A 26,058-nucleotide genomic window follows, 5' to 3' on the forward strand; every position below is an offset into this window, starting at 1 on the left:
CAGTTGTTATAAATCAATTTTTCTTCTTGATACTTCTCCTTTAGAATTATGTTTATTAGTCGTTGCGTATTTAAGTTATGTATAAAGTTTATATCGTCAGCTGAATGTTTCCTGCAGTGTTGACTAGACAAATCCTATTTGAGTTCATAAACAACTCGTCGCACAATGTCTGACCGATTCTTAGATTCTGACCAAACCTGCAACTTAGTCTGACGAAAAGTTGCAGGTTTGTTTTAAAATATTTCTCTTATCAACTACAGGGTCGGCCATATTTAGGACAACGCATGTTTTTTTGTTATTTCTCAATGAAACAAACAGGTGCATTGTTTTTTATTGGATGAGCTAGTAGCCAAGAATTACCTAAACAATTCTCAGATATATTTATTCAATATGACCACCCTTATTTTTAATGACGGCCTCCAATCTACGCGGGAAAGCTTCACAGGAGACACGCAACATTTCTTGAGGGATCAAGTCCCATTCTCGTGTCAATTTAGACTTCAAACTATCCAAAGAATCATGAGGTGTTCTGCAGACCCTACTCTCTAAAATAGCCCACACAGAAAAGTCGAGAGGATTCGAATCAGGGCTTCTTAAGGGCCATTCATTTTTGCTAATGAACGCTGGGATGTGACCCTGAATCCAGTTTTGGGTCATGTTTGAGTAATGTGATGGGGCAGAGTCTTGTTGAAAACCCCATGGTGAGCCGTTGATGTGTTTACGGGCCCAAGGTAACAACACAGCTTCCAAAATGTCCGAAATGTGTCGCTGACTGTTCAATTTCACTCCTCTTAACGCTTTGTTCAATGTCAAATTTTTTCTCTTCACTGAACACCAAGTAGGGCAGCGTGCCATCCTCAATGAGATCCAGAATGTGCTGGCACCTTTCGAGCCTCATTCGTTCATGACGGTCTGTTAGTTCATGCCTTGTTTGCATCTTGTAAGGGGAGGTTTTGAGGTCATCTTTGAGGACTCTACGCATTGATGTCTGACTGACTCCTGCTTCTGCAGCCAATTTTGCAGCTGAGCGGCGATGGTTTCTCCTCAACTTCTCCCTCGTTTTTGATCAATTGTTTTGTTCGGACACTTCGTTTACTTCCTTGATCAGGTCGATTGCATGTTTTACCAGTTTCCTTGAATTTTTTTACCACCTTCCATACAGTTTCACGACGAATTTGGAGCTTTTTTGCAATGACTTCATTGCCATTTTCATGAAGGGTTACAATTGCATTTCTATCTACTGCCATAAGTAATAGTAAATTTAGGCACCTTAGACTTCTGCTATATAAAATAGATGAATTAAAAGATGATATTAAGCTTCATTAATGGAAGCCCGCGCTCTATAGTTCTTTTGCAGAATGTAAAATAGCAACAGCACCAAGTATAATCACTGATTGAAATTATTGCAAACTGTTCTCTGAAAAGTCAATCAAATTTGTAAAGTCATTCCACTCGCTGCAGTGTTTCCATCGGATACTTCAGTACCTCCCTTCAGCAGTAGTTGCTCCAGCAGCAGCCATGGAACAATTCTTGCTGACTGCACTGCTCCTGCTGCTCTCAGGTGAGCCTTTAATTTCTGTACTTCTTTATTTCAATTAATAATCAGAAGACGATGATAGATCTCTGAACCGGTACGTGTTATAAATTTAGCTATTATAATGGTTCGTCTTCGCTATAATTTGAATATTATTATTACTTCAGAACTATTTAAAACATGGTATAATTAAAAATAAGAAGAAAAACTCAAATGGGCAAAATTTATTTGCGGAATCAGTCAGCAACGAACAAAGGAATTAGAAGAAATATCCGAACGTGCAGTTCACATCATCGGCCTGCTGCCATGTTCTGCAAATGAGTAAACATGTCAATGCTTTTAGCCATGAGAGAGAGTGAGTATAGGCGGGAACTTTCGTGAATTACTGAACAGAAGATTATGACTCCAAGCATTTGACATCAGCTGCGGCGACAGCTCAGTCAAGTTCAGCATGATAGCAGCTGTGCCGGCGGCTCAGTCAAGTTCAGCATGACAACAGCTTTACCGGCAGCTCAGTCAAGTTCAGCATGATTGCTGTTGTGCCAGCTGCTCAGTCAATTTCAGCATGACAACAGCTTTGCCGGCAACTCAGTTAAGTTCAGCATGATTGCTGTTATGCCGGCCTCTCAGTCAAGTTCAGCGCGTTTTCGCCGCACCTTTTCTTGCTCTTGGCCCTGAGAAGGAATGCTTGGAACGCGTGTTTATAGTGCGGCTCGAGGCGCAGAAACAAACGACGGGCATATTTCTGACAACAAGATTTGACTTCAGGAACTTGGCGAGCCCAGAACGGAATTAAAATTGAGGTTGAAGCCGTGAGTGGAAGCCTCCGCTGCCGCACTGAAGATCTTTACTAGCCTCGCTTGGGTCTCGACTGCTCAGAAAGAGCGATCCAATTTCAGCAAAATTGTTTCAAGCAAGCATAGAAAATCGCATTTAATTCCAATCATCAATAATTTTCTCAAGAAGAAATACAACTGATGGTGTTCGAAAGAATGGTAAAAATAATTTTTGTTGTAATAAATTTTAAATAATTATTTTAATGATCATGATCTTATAGGGTCTTACGTTATTTGAAAAATTTTACAATCTTGAATTGTTCCCTCCATCCAAGACTTGAGGGGAGCGGCAGAGGCCCTTGTGGTCAAAGTTGAGGTTCCAGTCTACAAGATTCGTGGCGATGCCGCAGAGCTGCTCTGCCACTACGACCTGGAGGGCGCTACGCTGTACAGTCTCAAGTGGTACAAGGGAGACAGTCAGTTCTACCAGTACATTCCTGCCAACAGGCAGACTAAGACGGTCTTCCAGGTGCCGGGGGTCAATGTCGATGTGAGTTTTTCCTGCTTCAAATAAAGGAGATGAAGTGGATTTGTTGAGCAGATGAAGTCAGTTATGTGAATATATTGCGTCGTAGATTGGCGATTAAGTAAATCATATGAGGATAATGGATTATTCTCACACATTGCTTCTGTTAGAGATGCTGCTTACTTATTTTCATTAAAATAAACAAAGGAAAATACAATGTTAGGTTGCCGTGTTGCACTTTAACGCAAGGTTAAATATGCATAAAATTAGTTGCATAAATAAAAAAAAGCACCAGAATCTCTAAAAATTTCCGATACATGTGCAGATTTGTAAAATATTGGCAGACAGCTGTTGGATGACATTTGGCTCTGATGCTCAAAATTAAATCATTCAAAAATTTGACATCCTAGATTATAATCTTTCTGACATGAAAAAAACTTGCATGATGGTATAAATCATTATAATAATTCATTAGTAAAGACATAAATTTCTGATATATTGCATTCTTGGCATGAATCATTCCCATCTAAAAATTAATAAACTTTTATGATACTAGAATCGTAATTTATTCCTAAAGAGCCAAAATTCAGTTAAACAAAAAGGCAAAGTCTGTGACGTCGCTAAGCACGTGTTGCCTGCCAGACGTCTGCGACGTCAATGGGCCACGTGCGGCTAGTGGGGCTCCCGCTGAGCGCGTCAGGCGCGTACCGCTGCGAGGTCATCACGGAGGCACCGCAGTTCGTGACCAGATTTGGTGAAGGAAATATGACAGTAATAGGTTAGTTATTGCTGAACAAAATCCACTGTTTGTACGGCTGGAATTACAATTATATATGAAATGGTGTTATTGCTGCTGAGCTATTGACGTTGTGTGTTGATATGTTACTATGTTACGTTATTGATGGAATGAATAGGAACTCGAATTAAGACATCGTAGTAGCATAATGACACGCGGCATCGATTAAAGTAGCTGCTATTGAAAAATTTTTCAAGAATTTAATTGAGGAAGTTATTTAAGCTAAAAAGTTATAACAAATACTTAGGAGAAGCAATTTTAAACAGTTTCATCATGTACCTGTTCCCCAATTATCCTCAAAGCGAAATTTCTTTATAATTAGGCTGCAATTTTATTAGGTTTCAAGTAAAGCATCTTAAGCTTAATAATCATTGCTATGAACAGAGAAGCGATCGTATGAAATATTCTAACATAAATATCTTGTCCGTTTCTTGTCTCTAATTTAATTTTGCCTCTACCCGGGACTGGCATCCACCGCACGGCACAAACATCCACCGCACGGCACAAACATCCACCGCACGGCACAAACATCCACCGCACGGCACAAACATCCACCGCACGGCACAAACATCCACCGCATGGCACAAACATCCACCGCACGGCACAAACATCCACCGCACGGCACAAACATCCGCCGCACGGCACAAGCATCCACCGCACGGCACAAACATCCACCGCACTGCACTAACATCCACCGCACGACACAAACATCCACCGCACGGCACAAACATCCACCGCACGACACAAACATCCACCGCACGGCACTAACATCCACCGCACGACTTAAACATCCATCGCACGGCACAAACATCCACCACACGACACAAACATCCACCGCACGGCACAAACATCCACCACTCGACACGAACATCCATCGCACGACACAAACATCCACCACTCGACACTAACATCCACCGCACGGCACTGGCTGCCACCCCCGGCGTCCAGACCTGCCGGCGAGCGCCCCTGTGCTGGAGGGCGCCCATACAGCGTACGAGGCAGGGGACGTGGTGAACGTCAACTGCTCCTCACCACACTCCCAGCCTCCCGCCACCCTCGAGTGGTACATCAACGAGCAGCGGGTGGTGAGTGAGGCGTTATGAGGGTACATCAATGAGCAGCGGGTGGTGAGTGAGGCGTTATGAGGGTACATCAACGAGCAGCGGGTGGTGAGTGAGGCGTTATGAGGGTACATCAACGAGCAGCGGGTGGTGAGTGAGGCGTTATGAGGGTTTTGATCGCTCGCTTTGATATGATGGTATTAAAATCGACGCGCTTAATTAAATAAATGTATTTATGACTCAAATTATGTCCAAAATATTCTAAATTTAAGTAGAGAGACTTCAATAAGACGCTCTCAGAAACTGCTGCTGAGACTCGTGTTGCTGATGACATTACGATATTTTCGGACCGGCCTCGCGTATTTTCTCACCTTGGTCTTTCGGGAGCCTTTTTTGGGGCCATTTCTGTGTTCACTTAAATTATACTCTCTCTGTGACGACTCTTAAATAAATTTAGCCGCATTTTTCTCTCACCGTAATCCGATAAGCTCGACGGGAGCTCCATAAGAGATCGGCAGATGGCGGTGAGCGAGACGTCGCTAACTCGGTGCCGAGGGGCGAGCTGGTGATGCCTTATGCCTCAGAACTAAGAATTTCGATAGATTTTACTATATGCAAACTTTTCTGTTTTGTGTCTTAAATATACATTTTTATGTGGTTCTTGCGTAACAACGTACCTTACTCCAAAGTCTACAGGCGACTGACAAGGGCAAATGAGACCACCAAAGAATTTAATCGTGAACGAATAGACTCATTTTATTTTGGTGTCCCATAAAACCAAAAAGCGTTTTTAATGTCAGAATAATTATTTAACTGTACAACTGTAATTATTTAACTCATTCACGTGCATTTAAAAAATTGAATTTACAGGGCACAAATCGAATTATGGCACATGCAAATAAAAATTCTCTTCGCGTGTCTATCGTAGCCCCAGAGGGTTAGTATGCGATTGTGTGTAAAGCGAGACGTCACATTTCGCATGCCCGTATGGCCACATAAACTTTTTCTTGCTCTTACAACATGTCAAATTGTTTATTGTGGGCGCACGCTTCGGCAGGTTGAACCGCGTCTGCTTCGCCACTACACTCCCATACAGGAGACCGACGGCCTGCAAACTGCAGTCTTAGGTCTCTACTTCAGGACGTCAAAGCGACATTTCCTCAGGTACATTCATTTGAAAGATACTTTTGTGAAACAATACTAGATAATGGATTTAAAAACTGGCTTCTGCTATTTTCACTTAACTGTTATTTATTGTATGCGCTAGGAAAGTTGCATAATACAAGATATGCCGAATGTAAATGTGCAAAGATGGTTTGTGTACGCATATGTTGTTCGTCTGCTTCGCTTCATTTATATGAACTACATCTTACGGGAACTGGAAGTAAATAGTCTAGGGCCCACACATGCTGTTAATTCTCTTGTTATGATTGAGGCATGTGATATCTTGATTTTCGCTAATAAACCAGACTCAGGGAGTGCGAAGCCTCAGTACAGAGCTTTAAGCATCAAATCACTAAGGGAGAGATAGGCAATAGTTTTGCCTTCACCTTCAGTGGCCGCTGCAGTTGCCGAATGCGTTCAACTCCGCGGGAATTACAGCCATATCTTCAATTACTTTTCGCAACATCTCAATTCGCAAGACAATTTTCCACATGATTATCCCCGAGATTCGTTTGCAGTCAATTTAAAAAAATATATGGAACAAACAAATCTTTCGGTTCAATCAGTAAAAAAATATTGCTATTTAATTAAATGCAATAATGGATGAAAAATGTTGCGAATGCAAATTTTACTGTAAAAATGAGTTTATTTACAAATGAATAATCTTCTTTTGTTGTGTCTGTAGTATTGAAGAGAAATTCAAGCAATTGTGATCCAACAATATTTGTCGTGGAATAATTTCAAAAAGTTCATACAGCCCGATGTATTCATCTCATATAATTGTCTAATTTACCACATCTGGTGATAAAGCCTAAAAAAATTACTTTTCTCCCTGCGCTTAGGTAAATATATCGTACCTTATAAGCAAGTGAATTTATTCAAGGTATAATTACATATTTCACATACTCAGTGTTCCTTAACTGTAATTTAGCCTCTAAAACTAGCCTCTAATTTTAGCCGCTCAAATTATAGTAACTTGATCAACTGACTGTTTTTTTTTCATTGCGAGTGCAGCGGACACTTGCGGCTGAAGTGTATCGCCAAGATCGCCAGCATTTACCTGCAGAGTCAAGAGACGGCCGTTAGAGAGACGAACTTTCAACCTCACACTCAAGCAGAGGAAAGCCGGCATGACCCCTTCTATTTTTTCAGTGAGTTTACAGGCTTTAAACAACTTGTGATTTTATTGCTGTGACTTAGGTGGGTGAAATTATTTCTACTTATTGCGGTAATAGTTTGTTCAACAAAATTCAAACTTTTTGGATGTTGAAAAAATTCAAACGCTTCTTCTTTACCTGCCTAATTACAATATTTATCAATTTATTTATTCTTTCCACGTCGAGATAAGGAGGAGGCTCAATTGCTGCGTTTCTGTGTGCAGTAATTACACACACGTCATATTTTATCTGAGTTTTTTGACTCATTAGATTTAGGTAATTTAAAATAATTGCATAAAATTTGAAATATATATAATTAGAAACATTTCATAAGACAATTATCAGACTTTGTTCTTGCGGGCTCTCAGATTCTCCATCGTCTGCGACGGTCGCTCATCTCTCGCTGCGGCTCTTGCTGGCAGCGCTTGGACGAATCGCTGCGTAGCGCTACTCTTCACCTCTGCACACACTATATCAACGGCACTAGTTCGTACTTGCGCGAGGGGGGTCTCTTATAAAAATGAGACCGGGGAACCACGACAACAACAACGGCACTAGTGAACACGGCGAACTATTGGTCAATGGTCAAGTAAACGAATGCTTATATCTTGCTTCTGAACATTCAGATATGTGTATGATATTATTATGTCTGAGTTTTATAACTCGCGTTGCCGTTTATTGTTTTCTTAGTTATTTTTTTGACTAATAAAAGACTGCCATGAGAATATTTTTTCTCAAGCCTATTGCGACAGCGAGACATTTGACAAGGAGGCTACAACATTCATTGGCATGAATTTCTGCCTTATGATGTTTCTTTTTCAAAACCATTGAGAATCTTATCGTGAGCAGAACTCCTTTCTAATGTCTGGACATTTTGAATGACCCAATTTATAATATTTCATATTTAAAACTTTGATAAGATCAACGACGTATCTGAACGTTTGATATCCCTCCATCTGAGTCAGTCAAAGCGTTTCTTAAAAAATGAGCTGTGTCGTTAACTTTTGCAAGCCAAAATTAAAAAAATATAGCTAAATAACCTGTTATGTAGAACTTCAACCATTATTAATTTTACCATCGTAACTTCGAAAAAAAACAGTTCAAAATTTTTTATTGACATTTAAAAATTAAAACCTTTACTTTTTGCGTTTTTCTATGAACAGAAAAAACATATAGTATTGTAAATAAGGATGTTATTGTATATTGTTTAATATTTATTCCGAAAAATGTCTAGCAGTAAATAAAATAAATAGTTCGCGTTTCTTGTTCGCTTATAGATAGCGTGGGGAGATTTGAACTAATTGCGTTAAGCGAGAACTTGCACGTGGAAGTTCTACAAGCTGACAATGACAAGCTTTTTTTTGATAAAATTAAGGCTGGAACTGCGGTGCTGTCATAGAAATTAATTGTGTGGCTACGCGAACTCTGGGTTCCTGTCAATTAAATGCATGGCACTAGACGTTAATGAGAAATTCGAGCTTGAGTGATGATCTGAGCAGAGTCACGTCTCTTCATTGCCATTCCATCTGCCATGCTGAAGCCGCATATATTACTCATGTTATGGGATATTTTTGGTTATTTCTACCTGCAATGCTCAATGTGGTTAAATAAATTCTAATTTCATATAATTTCGCTTACGGGATATTTCAAATTTGAGTACAAACAACTTCAGCCTGTAACAAGTTCGAGCGGACGCATTTTTTAACTATTATGTTAATTATAGGCAGCTGAGTAGCTAAGAAGGTTTATAGGGCCTTTTTTAACCAACTTTATGCTTTTCTGTGTTTGTATGAACACTGTTTTTTATTTTCCATGCTGTTTAGATGATAATATGCGTCTATTTGTAGAATTTCGGCTTGAATGCATAGTAAATCTTTCATAATTACACGAGTCCTTTCATTGGTTGTTACTCACCGCAAGTTGCAATGAACTGTTTGGATGCCGCTCTGAAAATGATTAAACCTATGGTAAAAATTTAGTTTCGCATCAATTTATTTGTTTTATGTAATTTGTTGATAAGAAGAAGATTATTCAGAAATGTTTTCAATATTCCTTTTATTGTGAGGAAAATGTGATTAAATTTCATCTATATTGCCAAATTATACTCTAATTTCTTATGTGAATCGAGCTACACAATCAGTTGCACGTTAGTAACTTTTCTCGTACCTACAAAGGAGCTTTGCAACTTTTCACGATCGATAATATCCCATTATTTGTTCGTTTTACCTTTATCATAAATTTATATTAAATCACAGTAGCTGATAATTTTTCAAATAGGTGAATTTCTGTATGAGTATAAAAATGGCGTACCTTGGGCAAAAGTTTGATATTTGATTTACAATTCGGAAAAAATCATTCAAAAATTTAAATTTCATAACAGGTTATCCATGATGTATGTAAGCAAGGACTAATAAATAAATCAGTAACGAGGATAACCTAAACCCTCCTTCGAACCCCCTCGTGGCTAGGCATCCTTTCTTTTGTAAGTTGATTTAATGATTCTACAGTCGAGAACAAATGCAACGGAACACTCTAAGGATACGGTCCAGAAAAGTCCAAAATATTTTAAATCCTCGATTATTTATTTCTCATGCACAAGCTCCATTGAAATTGGCTTTACAACTTTTACTGACTTTACCGCACAGACATAGACAAACGAATAAAGTTCAAAGAGGATAGACAAATAGAACCGTTCAAGACAATGTGGAAGTTGATGCTGTCGATTTCTAAAGTCTCGCATTTTTTCAACGTAAAACGCTTTAAGAAGCCTTCACAGGCTGGTGTTTGAGCGAGCTTTCGAAAGAGTGACGGGATGGACACGATGCTCTCCGACGCCCATTTCCGGGCGTTTGATCCTCCTAGATTTTTTGGCAGCACAAAGCACAAGCGGAGCAAGATTTGCCGGCTTCCTGGAGCGTGGGCAGATGCCTGTTATTGCACGTGCTGGGATGCCGGCCCAACTGTGTTCAGTATGTTTGCACTCCTGTATTTTTACCGTGTTCAATTTCCAAAATCCTTAATTTTTCTTGTCTGTTTTTTGCCGTGAGCCCAGCTTGCATCGGTGCTCGGTAGTTCTCTCTTTATTGTTCTGTTCTCAGTGCTGTATTTTGAGGATTATTTTATTTTTCATTGAGTTATTTCGCTTACTTTGGTTTCTGCTACCGCTAGGGACTCTATGGGACTCAACTGTGTTCAGTATGTTTGCACTCCTGTATTTTTACCGTGTTCAATTTCCAAAATCCTTAATTTTTCTTGTCTGTTTTTTGTCGTGAGCCCAGCTTGCATCGGTGCTCGGTAGTTCTCTCTTTATTGTTCTGTTCTCAGTGCTGTATTTTGAGGATTATTTTATTTTTCATTGAGTTATTTCGCTTACTTTGGTTTCTGCTACCGCTAGGGACTCTATATAACTCTCCTGCCGTCACTATTTCCGGTCGATTGTTTATTATTTATTCGGCCGAAATAAATCTTTTAAATTGCATCTTCATCAATTAAGTAATGTTACATCCTTCCACTTCATAAAAGATTAAGTAGAGAATACCGTTGTTTATCATATCTGTCATGTCACTTCGGTTAGAGGAATGAATAGCGGTCACAGGATTTTGAACACGCAATAGACTTATAAACATCAGAAAATTCGATATATACTGCCTTGGTATAATGCAGAATTCAACGTGTAGCTACCACCATTAAGTATATTTTTATGCCCAAAATGTACACACAATCATTACGACTTGCGCAACGCAGCGGTCGTCTATCTCTGACTTTCAGACGGAGTTTTGCGCGGATGCTTTGGAAAGCCCCGCGGCTGTTATTGTTTCATTTGTGGGTTTGGAAGCTCTAAGAGCCGGAAAGAAGCGCTTCATAAACGAGCCTCTAGTCGCGCGGTAGTATTGTGCACTTACTCTACAGCCACGGACGCTACCAATTATTCAGCGGGAAGCAAAGCAAACACATAAATTAAAATGGAAGCAACTTTTGGTGAATGAGAGTAAGACGTGGAACCGTAGTTGCGCGATATTTCTCAGCATTTACCAGCCACTTTAGTGTGAGCGCTCGAATTCCGAGTCCACAGAGTCATCGAATTTGGTCCAAACTATTAATCTAATTTTTTTTCACTTGCACGTCACTCTCAGTTATCCAGAATTCTTTATCTAAACAACTCATTCCCTTTTAATTATGCCTGCTTTTCGCAACACTATGAACTCCTTCGTCCTATATAGGGGAGGTACAATGGCGGAGAAGCTGTCGTTGAAAACAGGCCTTCTCCTTCCCTCATATGGCAAGCAGAGATGCAATTTATGAGGGTGCCACAATGATAAGAGCTCCGGTGCAGAGCCTGTTCCTTTCATCAATCTCCGGACACGGCAGGAGTACGGCAAAGTCGACTCGTCGTGGTGACGCGTTTTATACGCTCGGCGACGCACGACGTAAAAGATGAAAACGAAGTTAATGTGTTCGGCGAATATTAGTCTGGTAACTAATTGCTGGAATATGTCGAGACTGAGGTCTTACCCTGGATATGAAACCTAACTTTAAAATTTAATAAGGTTGGAAGAATAACTTTTAAGAAAGGAGAGATCACATAACAGAAGTATACGTTGTTGTAACTCTCGTAGCAGGTTAATCATCAAACACGACGTTTCACGCCTCTCATCACAACACATCTCACTCTAAGCCTCACACCACTCATCACACACTAAGACTCACACCACTCATCTCACACTAAGCTTCACCCCACTCATTGTACGCCTCTCACCATTCGCTACTCGCACCACTCAACACGCCTCACACCACTCAACACCATTTTCGCCAACACCACTCACGCCTCACACCACTCACGCCTCACACCACTCACGCCTCACACCACTCACGCCTCACACCACTCACGCGTCACACCACTCACGCCTCTCATTAAAGACACTCAATAAGTAGACGGGCGCAGGTGCGGGGCAAGCTCTGCGCTCGCAGCTGCGGATTTCAATCAAATTATGAGGAGGCCGCCTTTCGCTCAGCACGCTTTCTAATTAGGACGCTCCTGCCTCCGGCCTCGAGGATCCGGACCAACTTTTCTCCGGTGAATTTTCTTGGCGAGATTTGAATGCAGTCCTTTGATGAAATAGTTTTTTTGCTGGCATTGGTCTTCTATCCGACTTGAAAGTAATACGATGAGCTGCTCTGGAAAATTTATGAGATGAGCCCAGCGTTTTTATTCACTTCATTTATTTATTCATTTCATTGTTAATTTTTTTTGCCTTGTCCAATGATTGAAAAATTCAGATGCAGCATACGTGATCAATGAATTTCAATTGAAGTTGTATCACACCTAAATCGATTGCGTTAGTTATTTTTATCGTGGTCAAAATTTCGTCACCAACATTTCACCTTTCTCATTTAGTCAGAAATGAAGCATAGCAGTCGGTGATCTCGAGGCGGTTGACCATCAAAAATCTAGATTTGAATATCATTTGGATCACCACCGCTCTCGCTGGACGTCCTGGCTAAATCCATGGAGTCGCTTTTCTAAGGTCGCTCCGCCTCGCCAAATATTCTTTTAATAATGGGCAGCTTGATCTTCTGAAGGAAAACCAACGAAGCAGGAAATTAGCTTCCAAATTTCAGATGCTCCTAAAATCGGTGGGCCTTTTAAGTTTGTCATCGGAGGCAGATCTGTGCTGCGGAGAGCGGCTGCTGTTCTTCGTCATATTATGCCTCAACGAAATGGACGAGAAAGACGTGAACGGAGATAGCTTATATTCTCTCAGCCCGTAGTTATTTAAATAATTCATTTTTATTATTTAATTTTTTATTAATGACGTAAATTCTCAGGCCACTAATTAATTTAATCAATATTATGACAGACGGCCAGTTTGATCGCTCGAGATACATTGCAATGCCGTTGAATGTTCAGAAGAAAAAAATACATGTTGTACAAGTTACCGACTCAATCGAATGAACATACATCAATAAACGTCATTAAATTAGAAACACTATTATGGGCGCTGCGTCCAATGACGACTGATGCGTTCCTTGACTACCGCACTTCAACAGACAAACTCATGAAGACAAATTTATCGAAGACCGTGACCTTTCGCTATTTTTATTCTTTACTTATCATGAAGGATCCGTTCTGTGAGTTGCAGGCTTTAACACATCATTAAAAGCTTTCCGAATACCGAATTAAAAGTTACTCAGCGTCAGGTAAGTCCTACAGCCTTCGAGGAGCATCGCAGAGACCGCCAATTAGTGCAGGATTAAGCGCCATTCAGGGCGTGCGAATGCAATTATAGATGGCGAGTGTCGTTTATCCATGACCTGCAGCCTGAGCGAACACATAGGCTCACCTAATATTGGCTGTTATAGTCCCTGATCCAGCCAGTGCTGGCTCTCATCTTCCAGGAATTAAGCAATATTTGGGCGACTATTTTAGAAATATCCTTCTTCGCCTTCGCTAATGTTCGAATTTCATGCTTCTGAGAGCTGCCGCCGAAGAACCTTCATGCATAAAAAGAGATGCCGTTTTATTCGCGTGGTGAAAATATCCATAAAGATTTTTTTTGCAGACAGATGCAAAAAAAAACTTTCTTTAAATTTGGGGAAAAAATCATAATTAAATAAAAAAAACTCGAATCTGGGATTCAAACTACCAAGCAATGAATTTTCAAGCTTAGACTTGAATTATTCGATGGAAACGGACATTCTTCACAACTATTTTTTCGCAGCTGTTCAAGGCAGTAAATCGCACTGTCACCTGAACCAAAGTTGGAAGTTTTTATTCAATTCGCTGCGTTCGCTGATCCAAAATTCAGCTTTTCTTTAGAATTTTTTAGACACAGTTCCTCGTTGAATCGATGATGAGCCAATAAATATCACAGCGACCCTCATCCACCTTACCCTCGACCTTCCTGCAAGTCAAAAAGATCTCTCCAGCGACACCTCCCCTCGACGCTGGCACAAGGCTTGAGTTATTGCGTGCGAAGAGTTTTCTCTGGCATTAAACCTGTGGTAACTGCACAGGCAGTCGCTCTTGCGGAGCCGCTTTTCACAATTTGCTTCCAAAGGAAAACAATTTCCAGGGATTCGAAATCAGCTTGCGAGATTACATCCAAGCGAAACTTTGATGAAGGAATTTGATTGATAAACTTAATTTTACAGGACATTATATTATTCAAAAAATCATTCTATGAATGAATATTTCTTTAGTCACGGTGCCATATTATCGGAATAAATGATTTCAAATTGCCCAATAATTCATAAAATTGAAAAAATGCAATGAGGAGATGATTCCTAAATTTGACATTAAATACTGTTTCATACAAAAACTTCTTCCAGAAAATTTTCTACAGTGAACTGCAAGTTCCTTCTGGCATCTCAGCAAATTTGTACCGTGAACAGCGACTGCAAAATCACACCGCGATGATAAAAAAGTGTCATACCGTAACGGCTTGACATTACGGGCTCTGCTCAGTATGTAATTCCCTATCAATTCGCATGCTTGCCCCTTATTGTTGTGTTCTTTAATGCGACCATGACTTCGGAACCCGATCAGAGAGTTCGAGTGAAGTTGGCATTCTTAAATTCTCCTCTAGGACTTCATTGAAAGTTATCGGACTGAAGAATATTATGACTTGATTCCAACTGAACTACACACTCAAATCTAATTAAAAATGGATCACGGTGCTCGAACAACGGTTTGTCAATTTAAAGTCAAGTTCATAATGCGCACCGTGCGCAGTCATCATTCATCGTCTACTCTCACGACGGTGTTTAAGGATACACTATAAGTACTTTCTCACGTCATAAAGCTCTATTAGAAGTGTTTTTGATAACAGGGAACGCTGACTATGAATCCGGTGTTTCAGCTTTGGTCGATAATCGGTAATAATGATTGTATCAAACACGGGGTTTTGAGTGTAATGCAGGTAAGCGTGTAAATTCAACATATTACATTTAAAATCCTTTTAACTGCATTTTCTATACGTGAACATTATTTTAGTTGATTCAGTCATGAGCCTTTTTCATAACGATTGAAGTTTCCATACATTTTCTTCTTGCATACTACTGGAGCCGTAGTTTTCTGACGTTTGTGTCGAGCGTGACACTCGGTTGACCAGAGCGCTGTAATTGTATGAGCTCGCCTCTGCTTTATTATTTAAACCTACCCTCATACAGAAACCAACCTTCAGTTGCAAGCCAACAAATGTCCCCAGGGTCGAGAAGTGCCTGTCTCTTCATCAACATATTAATGCGGTTGGTCGGCTCGGTGGAATGGCTTTGGGCCAAAATCGAGCTTTATGGCTAACGGCTGTCAGTGATCGCGATTAATGAGTATACGCGGGGCGAGTTCAATCCGGAAGTGAACTTTGACTGAGGCTGAGTGTACAATGTTTGCGGCAGCTGAAGGTAGGTGAGTGAAAAATCTCAATTGCAATTTTATTTTATCCCCTAAAACGATTATGAAGAAAATGTTTCAAATAAAAAATTTTAACCATGAAGTTTTTATCATGTAGAAACCGTAATACATTTGGGTTATTGTTACAATATATAAGTAAAGGAGGTTCGAGCTGTCGACCATTTTAATAAGAAGTTAAATATAAACCACTTCCCAGTAGAGTAGTTAAATAATATGAAAATTAAGTATATATTAATGCCCATTAAAACTAACAGATATTCAACAAGCAACGTGTGATAAAATCCGACCCGAACACGTCGGCTTCACTACCGTCTAAAATGTCCTAATGAAGAAATCAAGAGAAATTGAACATAACTCGTCAGGGGAGGACGGATATAATGACGTTGTCAGGGGTTGAGGGAACACGGAAGAACCTAGAATTGACGACATCGTAGAGACCGGCAGCCTCCTCGCAAGGGGTTACTTCTGAACGGTAACCGCAGGTCAGCGACTGCTGGTCAAAAGCCTGGAAGTCATTGCAGATGAAACTGTACATGTAAGTTGCGTCCGGAACGGAGTTGTCGTTGGCGAAGATTCCGTGCAGGGGCATACACACGTGATAGATCTGACAGTCGTTGAGCGGGTCCGCGTAGTATCCGTAAGGCTGGAAAATGAAAATCGGACGTATAAATGAATAAACATGAAAATGTCGCAAATTTGACAATTAAACTAAATCTATTCATATAAAGAGATAAATTGACTCGGTATGATATAACGATCGATATATTGCCAGCAATTTTAATGATGTTCTTTCATGAGATGTAAGTTTTATTGAATAATATTACCCTTCCGTCGCAGGTAAATCCATCAACAATGTTAGGCCTGATTCGAGTAGCGTTTGCCGGTAGCCTGCTGAGGAGAGGAACACGAGAGTGGGTTCGCAAGGCAAACTTAGGAGGATCCTCGTGTCCGTAGGTCTTACTTCCGTGAGTGTAGGAAGCTTGAGGGAAACGCTCCTGAGCCTGAGATGGTTCCTGATAAACCATTTTTCCAAACGATGAAATCAAGGGTCGCTTCTGGTTTTCCACACCATCGTATCTACTTCCGTGTTGGGTTTGTGACCATGTGTCTTCGTCGGTATCGTAATTATTTCCCTGTGGTTGTTGCCATTGATATTGGTCATAATCAGTTTGGTCATGGTACTGAGAGTACGCTGCTGATCTCCCTTGAGCGTCGGTCAGCGGTTGTTCTTCTCGTGTGAAGAAGTCTTCGCTGCCTGCCACGGCGGCGTCGTCGGGTGGAACTACCAGGCCCTCGACGACCAGTAACGTGGCTGAAAAATCAGTAAAATCCTCATCGGCAACACTCGTCGCACGTGTTATTTTAATTGCGATAAATGTTTGTATTCTGCTCATTATGTCATTGAAGAATAACTGTCCGAGAGGATTGAGCATGGAAGTGCTACTGTTGAATTGCAGAAATTTACAGAAAACGAATTATTCTTTTCAAAAATCATTTAAAACCATATTTAGAGTTCAACATGCAAATTGTGATATTACAAATAACTCACCAACGAAAGTTACGAATTTGACCTTGATCGACATTTCACTGGCTCTCCTGAAAAATAATTCCTGGTTTAATAACCGTAAAGACATTAAAATTTGCTATTAATAATAAAGCCAATTCGATCTCTTTCGCATAATGAATCTATAAAAAGAATTTATTCTTTCATCTTAAATAATATTATTATTCTTAGACAATTATTCTAATCATATTATTCTTTAGGCAACTAAAAATATTTGTTTGATTAAACTCAGCATTTGACTACAATTGGGAGATGTTAACAATCCGACCGAGTACTGATGCTTATGCTAGAACAATCACTATATATCACATTACTCACATCAGTTCGCTGAGACTGAGGGTATATAAGTAGTGCTGTGCAGAGTAGAACACTCAGTGATATCCTCTCCATGCAGCATTACCTTTATATACTTTTCGCCCAGCATCTTATCGCACGAAGCTCACTGTAATCACGAATGGAACGGAATCACGAATCAAAGTTTCTTTTTTCACATTCAAGTTGCTTTTATTTGCATATTCACGTGCGCCATGCGGTTTTTCTGGAGGTCAACGCTCGGTATCTGCCACGTGTCACGGTGGTCGTTGACTTACAGTTTCGGTTCAGTCGCTTGCGTTTATTTTTTTCGATAATTTCAATAATAATTCTCATTCTTAATTTTTATATCAAATAGGAATCTAATTTCATTCATAAATAATGTATTAGACCTGAATAATTCAATTTACAGTGGGAGGAGAAAACTTTAGGTGAAATTTTCTCGCCGCTTTCAGAAGTTATGATTGTTCCGGCTCAATAGCTTTAAAGTTGAGAGATTTAAGTCGGCGAATGTTCTTGAAATTCTACTGTGTGCATTATTCCATGTAACTTAATTAACAAAGGCTGTAATTTAGAGTGGTGAATTATTTGTGATCATGGTCATGCGGTATATTTTGCAATGTTAATAATACCTTATAAGCCGATTCATATCTGTTTCAAGGAAAATGGAAAAAATTATTAAGACATAAATTGCTGAAATTAAAGTTAAAATTATTTAATATATCAATAGTTACAATACATATAGTTTCATTTTTGCGAATATTAATGGGAACAAAATAATGGACAACTGGTATGTATTTAGCAGGTATATATATCCTTACTCGTAGTTTTTACGCCAAATTCAATATCGCCAAAATTTTTTATTTAAATTATTCCTAGTCAGACGATGTGCAAAATCCTGAAGTCCATTTTCCTTTGCCCTGGAGTGAGAAATGTCAGAGCTGATAAATCACCCACGAATTTAGACCATTCATGAGTGAGACCTTCACCAACGAGCATCATCATGCCGCGCCAGATGAACCTCTGTGGCCTCCGCTACATGCCCTCGAACTTTTCTTTCCATGAACAGTAACTACGATAGTTATTTTGCACATAAATTTTATCATCATGAACATTGAGAACTTATTATCCTATAGATAAATTGACGCAGAATTTTTACATCTGACGAGGACTTAAATAATATTTTTATTGCGTTCCTACTCACCAAACCATGTTTTGTAAATGTGAATAATAAAGCGCACGCTTGAATAATATATTTCAACACGAGATCACTACAGAACCTATCTTACATTAAAATTCAAACCATCTCACCGCAATTACAGACATTCCGATATAAAACCCAAATCGATGAATTTATTTTTCTTAACAGTAAAGCAATTTCATTTGATGGAGAATTTGTTGCCACAATTTTTCAATAATTGAACCGAATAAGAATTATGGTTCATATGCCATCTGCAATAATGCCGCATTCACATTTTATTGCCTTATAACGCTTTTTAAATGTTACAGTTCCTTTTTTAGCCACAAATAATTTAATAAAAATGTGCGTTGCTCCGACTATTTTAAACATTATCTCATGTAGGCTGAAATGAGATTTTTTAAAAAAGCTAGCTGCTAGGTTTTTGATATTAATGATTTCTCCGAAAGGTCATTACCAACTTTTTATAATCCGCGCTTTCGTTTTGAATTTTATAACGCGCGCTTTTTGTTTTGTTTTGCACGCAGTTTATTTATAACCTGCCAATGAATGGTCAACGATCAGCCACTGATCATGTTTCGAACCTGGCTGAGCCGATTCAGCGGTCTAAGCTGCGCCAGCCAAAGCTGCAGCTGACGAAACTGAATCAAACGAAGCTGATAATAATGCAGTAGACGAAACTGCAGGAGTCGAAGCTGTAGCTGGTAAAACTGAAACAGACGAAACGGCAGCTGTCGAAACTGCAGCAGTCGTAGCTACAAGAAATGTAGCTACAGTTGCCGTAACTGATGCAGTTGTATAGCAACAACAGACACATCTGCAGTAGTTGTTTAGCTTGCACATTCGGTGCTGCACTAGCCTTTGCTGCAGCCGCCGTAACTTCAGTAATCGTAGCTGTAGCAGCCGCAACATGAACGGCCGTAAATTTAGTAGCCGTATCTGCATAACTGCTGCAGTTATGCAGATACGGCTACTACATTTACGGCAGTCGTAGCTACGACTGCTGCAGTTATGCAGATACGGCTACTAAATTTACGGCAGTCGTAGCTGCAGCAGTCGTAACTGCAGCAGTCGTAGCTGCAGCAGTCGCAGAGGCAGCAATCGCAGCTGCAGGAGTCGTAGAGGCAGCAGTCGTAGCTGTAGCAGCCGTAGCTGCAGCAGTCGTAGCAGCAGCAGTCGTAGCTGCAGCAGTCATAGAGGCAGCAGTCGTGGCTGTAGCAGCCGTAGCTGCAGCAGTCGTAGCAGCAGCAGTCGTAGCTGAACTAGACGTATCTGCAGCTCATATAGCATTCCTATCATGTGTCCCTCGAGGGGAGCTTAAGAGCAGCCAATGCAACACCTGCCCTCGGTTGCGCCCCTCAGTTGTACCGATGAAATGGCCCAAAATCTTTGGAATCTTGCCACTAGAGAAGTTCATGGTAGACACTCATGACTACTTCATCATATCTATCATTTAATAGGATATAGCTTGCTTCTACTTCCTAACATCCACCAGGGAAATGAGAGACGCGTTTCTATTTCTTTAGATCCATCAAAGAATATGAGAACCCTTGCGTTTAATTCTTCAAACTCCTTGATGAAATTAGGTACACCTCATTAAATTGTTCGGCATTTTCAGATCAATTCTCGCTGCTCATCATCTTGATTAGAAATTTACCGTTATAGTTGACATATTTTTTGTTTGGATAGTGGATTCTAAAGTGTTTCACCTCCAAACTACTGTCGGTTTGGCAAATATAAAAGATTAATTGACGATTAATCAATAATATTCATATAGGTTCCATTTGGGCAGGCACTTAATTGAGGAAAATCATCCAGTTTTTTTATTAGTTCTCACTGAATTATAATTTTTTACTTTACTGTCGTTCCCGTTGTTCAAGGTTAAGCTCGCAATCACCAAAAGCTTATGATTAGTATGGATCGCAATCAGGTTTTGATTAGTAGGAAAACAATTGACAATGCAACAAATTAAGTTAGCATGTTCACACCTTGAGGGTTTGCAGAATTAATGAGATTGTGGGAGTGAGAAGTGAGCACTGTACTGAGTTTTGTTTATTCTGCAGCTTCGTAATTATTGACGACTCTCCCACTTCCATCCACGCAGCTAACGAATGGTTTTGCCCGACGACGTGACCAGGATTAGAGCGAATTCTTCCTCCTCTCCTCGGCCACATTAACACACCAACTTTTGTTCACGGCGGCCTTATATTTTGCCGCGGTGGTAAACTTTCTTCTGATGAAATGAGACCGCGAAACTTGTGTAAAACTTTATCATCCTTTCATCTCACAGAATTTGTAGGTTAATAGTATCATTTGGTCGCCTCATTTCATTCCACACTCGTGACAATAAATCAAAGAAACGTGTTCTCCATCGAGCACTGAAATTTGTTGTTGTAGAAGATAAGTTCCTGGAGATCAATGGCTGATGCAAATAGTTGCTGTCCCTGACACTTGCAATCAACATCGATAATCAAATTAAAAATATATATATACTAACCCCCACTTAAATTTGCTGATTAAACTGCGTTCAATATTCAAAACAAGCAAGGCTAGTATGATTATTAGAGTAAGATTATTTTTCTATCCATGACTCAGTCAATTGAGTAAAGTCCTCGATCAAAAAGAAAAGTTATAAAAACGTCGGTTTAGGCAAGCCCATTCGAAATAGGTTTCCAACGACTAATATTATTTATATTAAGCATCAAGTCTTGCATGGGGAAGAGACCTAATAATGAAGAATTGGACTCTCATGAAAATGCTCCTAGCATCAAGCAACAACGCATGGAACTGAGGGGCTTTGCTACCTCGCTGCACCCGAAACAAAGCAACTCAGTTGCCGCGATGTGATCTCCCTCTTTGCCAGCCTCGTCTGCCCAGAGCCTCTGATTATGTCGAGTCCATTAAGGAAATTTGTTTGTGCTCTCACAAGGCCGACTCTGCCTCACTCAAGACCACATGTCATCTTCCGTGAGCCCGCAAGTTTCTCTTACTTTTTGTTGCAAGGCGTGAGGCAAGAGGATGTTGAGATGCGTGAGGCATGCAGATGAAAGATGCTGAGATGCATGAGGCAGGCAGATGCTGTGATGCGTGAGTCAGGCACATGTTGCGATGCGTGAAGCCGGCAGATGTTGAAATGCGTGAGACAGGAAGATGCTTAGATGCGCGAGGCAGTTAGATTTTGGTATGCGTGAGGCCGGGAGATCATGAGATGCGTGAGGCAGGCAGAGGCTGATATGCGTGAGGCCGGGAGATCATGAGATGCGTGAGGCAGGCAGAGGCTGATATGCGTGAGGCCGGGAGATCATGAGATGCGTGAGGCAGGCAGAGGCTGATATGCGTGAGGCCGGGAGATCATGAGATGCGTGAGGCAGGCAGAGGCTGATATGCGTGAGGCCGGGAGATCATGAGATGCGTGAGGCAGGCAGAGGCTGATATGCGTGAGGCAGGCAGATGCTGATATGCGTGAGGCAGGCAGAGGCTGATATGCGTGAGGCAGGCAGATGCTCCAAGCCCCTTTCAAATTCCATCACAGATGCTCACCGTGCAGGCTCAGGGCTTCGTTGTTAATAATCGGCTCATGTAGTCTGGGGAGAAATTGTGCACTGGAACAAATAGAATTAATTTTTTAGCGTTCATTTCAGTTTATTCTCGTGATATAAAGGCAGTTGCTGCACTTAGAATATAAAGTTCCGTCCCTTTTTGTTCACTCAGAATCTTCGATACGGATGAATTGTTGTTATTTAAAAAAAATGATCGAAATGGTCAATTAATGAGGCATCGTGCAAATCAAATAACAAATCAATTTTACTGCTCAATTCTCCATGTTTATAATTCATCATATTAAAATGAGACAGTAAATTTCAGCTAAAACCTGCTTTTGAAAGTCACTCAGCGATAGAATAAAAAAAATTAAAATTCATTTGACTTTCAAAGTGTCACCCACAAAAACCGTCATAAATCTTGTTAAAACGAGCAACAAAAAGAACAAAAAAAAAACGCCAATCAATTGGAGGCAGAACCAAGCTAGCGAGGACCATCACAAAAAAAAACGATCGCTTTATGTTTGCCAGTAAATCTCACGGCCCGCGGTGGCTCTCCGATGTGGCATATAATGCATGCTAATGTCGCCATGTGAGACGACGTTGCTTGCTCACAACGAAGCAGCAAATACATCAATAACACTCTGCACCAGCCAGCACTTTCCTGCGCCGTTTGCTTCGGCTCCGGAACAATTATAGCGTTTATGTGTGCAATGAATGAAGAAGTATTTCTTCTTTTTACCATTTTTTCTAAATGATATCGTGTACTTCTAGGTGGAAAAATGGAGATTTGATACATTGATACCTATTCACTAATGGTTTCCTAATTAGGTTTAATAAGGCACTGTGTTATGCGCATCTATTTAAGATACAAAGTGAATGACATTAAAAAATGTTTACATTTTTCTATCATTACTTAATTTTAGCCGAACCTTTCAATTTTCCAACAGCAAAATGATTCTCTTGATCATATAAGGAAACTTCGACTCTCATTAGACGCATTATATGTGATATTAGAATGTGATAATTCCCAAAGAATATTCTGTTGAATAATTAGTAACTGTACATGATTTATAACAAAATAGCAAAATATTCTACATCAATCGCAATTACTCGTATATATATGCACCAGTTGAATGAGAAAGATAAGGCAAATCGAAATTTTTATATCATGTCCGCAGTATCATTTTCGGCCACGTGTTTCCATTTGATCATTAATTAACGCTGGTAAACTGTAGGAGCAGACTCTGAAATCATGTACATCTGAAATTTCCTTACGTACCGTAACTTGAAAAATTTCTCAATCGTGAACTTCCGTAAGTTAGATTCCGTAGATCTGCAGCTCGGCACACGATTTACATAAATCTATGAAGTAAATAGATTTTTCACGAGCAGTTTGGCCGTTCATGTCAATGTCCACTCAGATGCATATTACATCATAATTTTTGTGTCCTTTTGTGTCTTCGTTAACTGAGTCATATTTCTTCATTTTAAAAATTGAACATTGTACGCTGGACAAGTATTTTTTAAACTTGAACTCTTCAAATGAACGGAACTATTTCATAAAAAACACGTTACTGGATATTTGAATTATTTAGCTTAAGTTCAGATATTTACCACAGATCTTAAACCAGAGGTCTTTGAGACGCAGAGTGTCCTTAGTCGCAGCCAGGTAAGCCTTTACCCAGCACTGCTTTGGCGCTCGTCATCGGAACACGGTGGGCTCAATATCGCAGCGGCGTTCGCATGCGTAGGTGAGAAATCTATCATGCTTGGAGGGCCTTTCATCTCGGCAGCTCTCGCTTGATTCGATTTATCTGGGCCATCCTAGGTAGGCAACTTGCCGGAGCACTTCTTCCCAATTTCCATAAATTCTAGAGTGAAATTTTTGCGTTCCAAGGAGAACTATCATCTCATCTATCTGCATCGACGACGAACAGGATTCTGTTTCCGTCGCATCGAGCGTTGATGACATACATGTGCAATAATAGCCGTGCTTCGTATTTTAAAGACCGTGCACTCGCAATCTGCGGTCACGACTAGGGTTTTATGAATTCTTTACCTTCCGAAGTGGTTGAGATTCTTTTTAGCGCATTTTCTCATTTATGGAAAAAATGCACTATTGTGCTCGCCATGTCCGTCTGTTCTGTCCGTCTGTCCGTGACCTCAAGTTTTCGTCGACGAGAAAATGTGCTCTCTGTCACTCACTGCAGTGAGTACTGAGTTATATTTTTTGAAAAGTTTACGTGCGTATTTTGTACGAATGTGTGTAGAGTGAATCCAGTATTCATGCTTGTTTTACCTTATTTCTGGGAATAACCGCATAAAATGTAGACGAACGACTGAATTATCTAATTCTGTGTATGGATGCATTAACCGTCATCAATGCTGTTCATACCAGAAAAGCTGGTAACTAATGTTAACTTCAGCAGACAAATTTCCGATAAGAACTTATTACGAAAATTAAATGAAAAACTTAATTCCAAAAATTTTCTTAATAACACAGCTCATAGTTTTTGTTTCATACGTAAAATGGGAAAAATTTACAGGGAGCCCTTAGAATGAATTACGCATCTGTGGTACTCAGAAATTCCATCGCTCATCGACTAAAATATTCAAGATAATATGTCCCTGTAATACCCTCCGATAAATTAAGACTGAATTTATTAGTGCAGCTAGAGACATCGTGCGAAGAAGCGTTCTGCTGGACGGGGCGATCTCAGAGCCGCATTAAGCAAGAGATTAAAGCTTGCGCTCGCCCTATACAACTGCGCCAAGCATCCCCACTGCAAAGCCGCTCAATATATACGTGATCGGTCTCGTACTTGGAACCGTTCATGAAAAAATCCTGCAGCATCATAAATTCATACATATTCATGGGAGCTTAGCAGTTACGCTCAAGCATTTGGTGCATAATTCCATAGTGTATAGAATATAGTTTTTGGTCATAGCTATTTTGCGCAATATTTTAACAGAAACAGAATACCGAACCTAGAATGAGTGCTGATTGACTAATTGTAGAATAATAGGATAAAAGTTCGAGTTTTTTATTCGAACTATCATTCCATGAGTTTTTCATGTGTTAAGCAAAAAATAAACATCATTGATAAAGAGTTTTTTATTTTTTTTTCTCTGCTATGATCAGTTGTGATATATCTTCCGAACTCATAACATCACAACAGTCGTTTGCAGTGTGTGATCTATCTGTGGAATCCGAGACCAATTAGGGAATAAAGTTAGGTTCAATATCCAGAATAAAGTTTTATTGGACAATGATGCCGCATCAGTGCGGGCAAACCGTTACCTGTACAAAGCCATTTCTTGGATATTCAATGGAGTATGGGAGAAGCTAGGAGCCCGAAGGGAGCCAAGATTGGTCGCTTGTCAGGACTCGAAGCTGTTTCGAGGATCTGATCTCAAACTTGGCACACTCGTAATAAATTGATTTTTCTTTTTCACGCTTGACGGCATCAAAGCTAACCTTTCGCTGTTCTTAAAAGCACATAAAGCTTGTGCCTAATAAATTATTAAAAAATCACATACAACAGTCGCTGTGGTTTATTACTGCGAAATGTAGTTATTAACCAGCAAATAGATTGCTATAAATCGTTGTTTATATTGCATCCAGCCTGATAATACTTTCTCAAAAATTAAATTATTTAGTAAAATTAAAAATTTATCCAACTTCATAAATCTTCAAACAAATAATTTTCTTTTCGGATTAATTCATTGCAATTCTTTAGGGTTCACGATAACGGTCCGGAATCGCTCTCGCCTCGCGTCTATCTCTTAACTATTCCAGTGGCAGAATTGCGCCTGTGTTCTTGACCTCCTCGAAGGTGCGTTATCCATGCATGAGACTTGCAGGAATTCGCCCCTCTATCGTGTAGACAGTTTCAGAACGCCTGTTACGTGAGGTACAGCTTGCTCGGAAAGATATTTTGTGGAGCGAAAATACCCAAGACAAAGAAGTGTATAAAAAGAAGCTTCGGAACAAAAAACCATCAGTGCTTGCCTGAGA

General features: G+C 40.0%; 2 protein-coding genes across 2 annotated transcripts; one reads left to right on the forward strand and one right to left on the reverse strand.

The window, feature by feature from the left end:
• Positions 1-1,351: 1,351 nt before the first annotated feature.
• On the forward strand, positions 1,352-8,102 carry LOC108677269 (cell adhesion molecule 4). The gene is made up of 7 exons (XM_018165471.2): positions 1,352-1,561; positions 2,646-2,860; positions 3,479-3,614; positions 4,581-4,717; positions 5,751-5,857; positions 6,872-7,008; positions 7,383-8,102. Exons 1-7 carry the CDS (start codon positions 1,519-1,521, stop codon positions 7,457-7,459), a joined length of 852 nt encoding a protein of 283 aa, XP_018020960.1. The 5' UTR covers positions 1,352-1,518; the 3' UTR covers positions 7,460-8,102.
• A 7,357-nt stretch (positions 8,103-15,459) lies between these two features.
• On the reverse strand, positions 15,460-17,352 carry LOC108677270. The gene is made up of 4 exons (XM_018165472.2): positions 17,307-17,352; positions 16,974-17,020; positions 16,249-16,736; positions 15,460-16,067 (listed from the first exon to the last, which is right to left on the reverse strand). Coding segments are annotated over exons 1-4 (822 nt in total). The 5' UTR covers positions 17,309-17,352; the 3' UTR covers positions 15,460-15,782.
• Between the last annotated feature and the right edge of the window lie 8,706 nt (positions 17,353-26,058).

Source organism: Hyalella azteca, unplaced genomic scaffold (assembly GCF_000764305.2).
Source record: "Hyalella azteca isolate HAZT.00-mixed unplaced genomic scaffold, Hazt_2.0.2 contig17496, whole genome shotgun sequence".
NCBI classification, from domain to species: Eukaryota; Metazoa; Arthropoda; class Malacostraca; order Amphipoda; family Hyalellidae; genus Hyalella; species Hyalella azteca.

Excerpts from the sequence above, each read along its gene's own strand:
- LOC108677269 (XM_018165471.2), top strand. The coding sequence starts at position 1,519 with ATGGAACAATTCTTGCTGACTGCACTGCTCCTGCTGCTCTCAG. Across the intron at positions 4,718-5,750 it reads ACATCAACGAGCAGCGGGTG|GTTGAACCGCGTCTGCTTCG; the intron begins GTGAGTGAGGCG and ends ACGCTTCGGCAG. Across the intron at positions 7,009-7,382 it reads TGACCCCTTCTATTTTTTCA|ATTCTCCATCGTCTGCGACG; the intron begins GTGAGTTTACAG and ends GCGGGCTCTCAG.
- LOC108677270 (XM_018165472.2), bottom strand. Across the intron at positions 16,737-16,973 it reads CAAATTCGTAACTTTCGTTG|CCACGTTACTGGTCGTCGAG; the intron begins GTGAGTTATTTG and ends CTGATTTTTCAG. Across the intron at positions 16,068-16,248 it reads GATTTACCTGCGACGGAAGG|CCTTACGGATACTACGCGGA; the intron begins GTAATATTATTC and ends TTCATTTTCCAG.